Source organism: Condylura cristata, unplaced genomic scaffold, assembly GCF_000260355.1.
Source record: "Condylura cristata isolate star-nosed mole 26May11 unplaced genomic scaffold, ConCri1.0 scaffold00038, whole genome shotgun sequence".
Lineage (NCBI taxonomy): Eukaryota > Metazoa > Chordata > Mammalia > Eulipotyphla > Talpidae > Condylura > Condylura cristata.
In genome coordinates, this window is record NW_004567139.1 from 6,812,208 (window position 1) to 6,818,852 (window position 6,645).

A 6,645-nucleotide genomic window follows, 5' to 3' on the forward strand; every position below is an offset into this window, starting at 1 on the left:
GAGCTCTCGGCGGAGCGAGGGGTCCACCGCAGCCCGCAGCTCCGGACACCGACGCCGGCGCCCCGCCAGCTGCAGCGCGCTGGCACTGGGCTGCAGAACAGCCGAGCCGCCTCTGGGTGCGGGTGAGCTGAGCTAGAGGGTTGCAACGGCAAAGCAAAGGTGAGGGGTGTGTGTGTGTGCACGCGCGTGAGAGACAGAAAAACAGGAGCGGGGAGCGAGAGGCGCACCTGGGCACCTGGGGTGTCCGCCGCGCAGTGGCGCGCCCCTCGGTGTTTGCGAGGGTAGCTCCCATGGGGTCGTTTCCCCCCCCCCACTGCCTTTGGGGGTGATTTAGGTGAGAGTGAACGACAGCGTGTGCCCAGCGTGAGTGGAGAGCCAAGGATCGTGTGTGCCGAGGCAGACGAGACGTGTGCGTGCAGGTGGCAAAGGCGCGCGCCCTTGTCCAGCCCTCGCCCGGGTCTGGTGTCCAGGTAGTAGCTGCGACTGGGACAAGTTCTCGTCCAGCCGCCCGCAAAAGACGTGGAGGAGAGAAGCACGCAGCGGCCACGGGCGTCAGGACCCCGGCCCGGCTCCCGCGGGCACGTACCGCAGAGGGAACGGAGCTGAGCAAAGGGCTTGCTCCTCAGTTCCTCTGTGCCAGGCCTGGGAGAAGCATCCCGAAGGGGGCCTGGGGTCTGTTCCCAGGTGCCCGGGCAGAAAGGACAGTTTGTCTAGGTTTGGAGAGACCCAAATGCTGAGAGGTCCGTGCCGGGGAGCCTCCGGCCAAGTGTCCAAGCCTCCGCACCAGCTGCTGCAGCCTGGGTCCCCTCTGTTTACACACTGGGGGTGCGAGCACAATACTCTCCAGCCTCTCCCAGCCCTCCAGAAAATAACAGAATCCTTTAGAAAAGCCCTGGGTCTGAGCGTCAGAGTCCGTGGGGAGCCAGAGAATTTTCTGTGCTGTACCAGGGGAGCCACCTGGCAGTGGGAATCTCCCCTCCCCTCCCCTTCTCTCCCCTCCCCTCGAACCCCCACACCCTTTGGCCTGTCCCCGGCACCTGGCTTTTCCTTGGAGCTCTGTGGCTCTCCTGGTTTTTCTCTCTCCCGGCCCTTGGGGCTCCTGCTCCAACGCCCTGAAACCCTGAAACCCACTGGATGTCACAAGCTGGAGGGAAGTGGGGGTGGGGGCGGCTCGAGGGAAAGATGCTGGGGAGATGAGGGAGACTGGAACTGAGCAGGACTTAGGGCCACCGCTGAAGGGGGGCACCCCAACACTCACTTCCGAGGGGAGCATACCCCCTCTGGGAGGCCAAGCGCACCCTCTACTCTAGCAGAATCCGGACTCTGTCTCAGCAGAAAGCAGCAAACAGCTGGTTTCTGGTATCTAACAATTCTTAGGCTAGAAGACAAAGAAAACAAAACCCCAAACTTCCTTGTGGTTTCCTCACCCCAGAGGGACATGTATTGACCGGCTGGCGCTGGCATCACCTTCGATGGGGTTCAAATGAAGCAGAAAGCACTCAGGGTTCGGGCAGCTGTTCCTTGTGGATAAAATAAGATCCCCTGATTTAAGCCCGTTTATTTCCCCTCGGAGGCTTTCCACTCCCGACTGACCCCCCCCCCCAGCCTCCCCTCTCCATCTTCACCAAGTGGCTTTGAGCTGTACTCCTGCCTCTCTCCAAAGTGGGGGCAGGTCTCTGCTCAGCACGGTTCAGACAACATTGACCCCCTGCAGTGCTGTCCTGCCCAGTAAGAGACCAGAGGAAAGGACATCTGAGGGCTGCTGGAGGCCTCTTCCACTCGCCTGCACCACCCTCACCGCTCCCTCAAGCGCCTCCAGCGCTTCCTCAGACATCGTCAGTCTTCCCCCACACTTCCCCCACACTGGGCGTGACCCCGCCTGGTACAGAGGGGGGACCCCCGCAGAGTGAGTGATGAAGGCACACTCTGGGTCTGCAGAATTCCAACAACTGGCAAGATGAGAAATGCTAGCGGGGAGATGTCGGTTCAGGGCTACCCCAAAGCATTTCTTTTTCTTTACAGCTTCTGCTTTTAATAGCTTCCAACTGGTGCTTTTTACCCAACGCAGATATTAAAACTCAGCTCCCCACAGTGCTCTGCAGAAAGGTTAGCTGGACTTGACTTTACAGAGTTGGGGGGGGGGGGTAACGAGCACAGAGAGGATACTCAGGGCTTCTCGTGGATGCACGAGCCATCAGGCAACTTGGGCGAGGGGCCCCGGAGACTTGTTTCTGCCAAGTCCTCTGTAACTCACAGCAGCATCTCCACGAGGCAAGGACAGGTCTCTGGTGCTCACTAGGCGCCCAGGCAAATACCCTGCTCGGGAGAAATACGTGCACAAGGTAAATTAGCCTCACTCTGAACTGAACACACCATGCCTCACCTGCTCTCCATCCCTAGAAGGACCTTCCCGGCCCTCCTTGCTGCTCTCTACCCAGGATGCAGTTGGAACATTGCTCGGTGAGCCTCATCTGAGTCCCCAGAGCGGAGGACAGCTAAAGTCCTTTTTCCTAGCTCCCTGCGACCCACACGCATGTAGTGACCCGCCTGTCTCGCCTCCTATGGTCGCGCCTCCTCAGGGGCTCCACCAGCAAGATTTCATTCGTTTCTGCATCCCTGGGCTCAGAACAAAGTAGGTCTCCAGTCTTGCGTGACTGCAGATAAATCACTTAATTACGCGACGAGCTATTGTGTTATATCCTAGGCTCAGTTGGCAATGTTAGAATGTTCCCAGCATGGGCATACAACAGGAGTCCTCTGCTTCAAAGCAAAGACCAACTGTCACCCGTTGAGTCTCCAGTTTACAGCGCAACTGGGTGAATAGTTGAAAGGTGAAGATTTGGGAGTCCTGCGTTCAAAGCGCAGCCCCACCACTTATGTACAGGGGATGGAAGTAAGTTGCTGTGTGAGCCTCAGTTTTCTCATCTTCACCTTGTAGGGTAGTCAGGCTTCAGTAATGAGGTGGCAGAGGACAGGTGGGTGGAGGGTAAGATAACGTTGGCCAAGTTCCAAGGGTGAGCTCCAAGGCACCGGGCAGTTTCACATACCTTTCACTACTGAACCCCATGACACCCCATCTTAACAAATGAGAGTCAGAGTGGCTAAGTGCCAGACACCAGGTCACACGGACCAAGTGATGAGACCTGGTTTCTTTTACCTCTAAGGTCTGGGGTTTTTCTACAATGAGGTTTTCAAAACAGAAAGACTCCAAGGAAGTCAGCAAGCGGATTTCCTTGCAGGGAAGGCTGAAAATGCCAGCGCCAGGTCCGGATGAGCCCAGGGGCTGGACTTCTCCAAGCTCTGCCTTGTTAGTTTGAAGTCGCTGAGATCGTAGGGATAGAAATGTATTTTTGTTGCAACCAACACCGTCTTCCGCACAGGTGTCACCCAGATACCAAGATAAACTATGAAAGCTTAACCCCAACCTTCCCCCTCCGGCTGTTGCAAAAAAAAAAAACAGCTCCCAAAGTGTGCAGTGACGAGAACATGCTGGGAGCTGAGGCAAGATGGCACGCTGTCACTGCAGCGTGTCCGAGATGCTCCACGGGGAGTGGAAAGTTGGTGAGCCTGACTGACGAGCCCACCTTCCTTTCTTCCTTCTAGATGCCACAGTGGATCCCTTGTTTTCAGGACCCATTAAGGTGAGACTAAGCTCTTCGGGCTGCTCGGAACTAGCCTCGGACCACAAGACCACCATGGATATGGCGTGTGAACCGCTCAACGGGAGCCAAGGGTGGCTCTCCTGCCCATTCGACTTCAATGGTTCCGCGGCCATAGCCAATGGCTCAAACCAAACGGAGCCATACTATGACATGACCAGCAACGCGGTCCTCACCTTCATCTACTTTGTGGTCTGCATCATTGGCTTGTGTGGCAACACGCTTGTCATCTATGTCATCCTCCGCTATGCCAAGATGAAGACCATGACCAACATTTACATCCTCAACCTGGCCATCGCTGACGAGCTCTTCATGCTGGGTCTGCCCTTCCTGGCCATGCAGGTGGCTCTGGTCCACTGGCCCTTTGGCAAGGCCATCTGCCGCGTGGTCATGACCGTGGATGGCATCAACCAATTCACCAGCATCTTCTGCTTGACGGTCATGAGCATTGACCGCTACCTGGCTGTGGTGCACCCCATCAAGTCAGCCAAGTGGAGACGGCCCCGGACAGCCAAGATGGTCAACATGGCCGTGTGGGGGGTCTCCCTGCTGGTCATCTTGCCCATCATGATCTACGCTGGGCTTCGGAGCAACCAGTGGGGGAGAAGCAGCTGCACCATCAATTGGCCCGGTGAATCCGGGGCATGGTACACTGGCTTTATTATCTACACCTTCATCTTGGGGTTTCTGGTGCCCCTCACCATCATTTGTCTCTGCTACCTGTTCATCATCATCAAGGTGAAGTCCTCCGGAATCCGAGTGGGTTCCTCCAAGAGGAAAAAGTCAGAGAAGAAGGTCACCCGGATGGTGTCCATAGTGGTGGCAGTCTTCATCTTCTGCTGGCTTCCCTTCTACATATTCAACGTCTCGTCGGTGTCGGTGGCCATCAACCCCACTCCAGCCCTGAAAGGCATTTTCGACTTTGTGGTGGTTCTCAGCTATGCCAACAGCTGTGCCAACCCTATCCTGTATGCCTTCTTGTCCGACAACTTCAAGAAGAGCTTCCAGAACGTCCTGTGTTTGGTCAAGGTGAGTGGCACAGATGACGGGGAACGGAGTGACAGTAAACAGGACAAATCCCGGCTGAACGAGACCACGGAGACCCAGAGGACCCTCCTCAACGGAGACCTCCAGACCAGCATCTGAGCTGCCTGAGAAAATAAATCCATAAAACGCCAGCCCTGCCAACCGGGGACTTGTCCCCTCCCCCGCCCCCCAGTGCACCTGGCTTCTAGAATAGGGAATCGCTCAGCATGAGTCTGTCTGAGTGAATGACACTACATTAAATTGGCCACCTCTCCCTCCTCAAAGTGAATATTTTAATGCAGGCGGGCAGTTCAGAGGCTGGAGAAGAGGACATCAGGCCTCGGGATGACCCCACAGAAACACTGAAATGCAACAAAAACCGAAAACTCGACCCCCGTGTTTGTGTGTTTGACCCCCAGTAAGTGATCTTGTGCTCGTGTGTTGATGTCGTGTATTCCTAGCTAGCACCTGTGTGGTCACTGCCTGTGTCCTGTGTCCATGTGCTCCGCGGCAACCCGTGTGTAGGATAGGCGTCTATCCAGTATGGCAACACAGAAACGGCGCACCGCGAGGCCAATAAAGTTAACGCTTCAGGGGTCTCTCTCCTGCGGTCAGGGTGTCCACATGGCCGTATGCTTTTGTCAAAAACTGTAAGCGTAAGATGTTTTTGTATTCTTTCCCTTATAGAGGGCTCCTTAAATTGTAGAAACTTCCAGTCTTAACAAAGTCTGCCTCTGCCGCTGGGGTATTCGCTTCATTACTTTCAGGTAAGTTAGGACCAAGGAAGAAGGAGAAGGCGAGCGTTGGAGACCCCGGGCATACAGCCATGCGTTTCCTCTTCTCAGATGTAATCCAAAGACCTTACATGGCTGTAGTCATCTACCTTTGTATTCAGCAAGACAGCACGCTTTGTTCTAAGACTGCATCTTTTCCCTCGCACTTTTTTTTTAGGGAGCCATGGGGGACGGGAGGGTAGAGATCAAAGGCAAATGGAAGGCAAAAAATGGGCTCTAATTCTTGTGGGGCAACCATTTTATTCTACCTGGCGTGAACAGAAATGAGGAAGAATGAAGCCAAATTACACCTTTGTGAAAAGCCATGAAACTGTTTTTTTTTTTCTTTTCTTTTCTTTTTTTTTTTTTTTTGTATCAATGCCACACATGGTTTTCTAAGGAAAGAAAATGGAAGTGGAATTCAACAGCTCCTCAAAGGGGTCCCTGAGGAGCAGCTGCTAAGCTGGCACCGAGTAAATCACCACATGTCCTGAGAGAGGACACTTCTCCAGCGTGCACCTGCACCCAACCAGACACGGTGTGCAGGGGAGTGGGTGCCCCGGCAGGAGCCTGGCCTGCCCAGGGGTGCCCGGGCTCCCTTCCTCACCCACTGCACACACATTAAGCATCTCACTGAAAAGCCAAGGCTCTGGACAGCTCCCCCAGCCCTGTCACAGGCGACACACACCGCCAGTGACATTTTCCCTGAAACTGTAGATGTACAAGCAATAAAATCTAACAAATTTCCTCTCCCGGATCATGGTTTCCAGGGTAGGGAGAATATATACTCAGGGACGTTTGTAAGATGCCATTGTCCTGGGATTGATGGGGAAACCCTCGTACGTCTCATCCACAGATTGTGCTTATTGGAGACAAGCTTTCCTCTCTCCTGGCTCCTCAGACGAGTCTGACAGTCAGACTGATGTCAGCAGATGCATGCTGAAGTACAGCTGTTATTCTAACTGCCCATGTAATTCATGCCACAGTGTTCCCGAAAGTACTTACTGTGGCTTAGAAAAATGTGTTCCCCGAGATTTATGATGGGAAAATCAATGCAAAAATAAAAAGAGGCACAATTAGAAGATGAGCTATAAAGAAAGTTGTTATACAAAAATGCAGGCGGTAAAATCCCACAGCGTTTGGAAAGGGAAGGTCAGGGCCCAGTTCAGCTCAGGACGGAGAGGCGC

General features: G+C 54.4%; 1 protein-coding gene across 1 annotated transcript; it reads left to right on the plus strand.

Annotated features, from left to right (window-relative positions):
• The first annotated feature begins 14 nt into the window (after window positions 1-14).
• Window positions 15-5,817, plus strand: SSTR2 (somatostatin receptor 2). Its single transcript, XM_012732967.1, has 2 exons — window positions 15-159; window positions 3,604-5,817. The coding sequence occupies exon 2, from the start codon at window positions 3,696-3,698 to the stop codon at window positions 4,803-4,805; it is 1,110 nt and encodes a 369-aa protein (XP_012588421.1). The 5' UTR covers window positions 15-159; window positions 3,604-3,695; the 3' UTR covers window positions 4,806-5,817.
• Window positions 5,818-6,645: the final 828 nt, after the last annotated feature.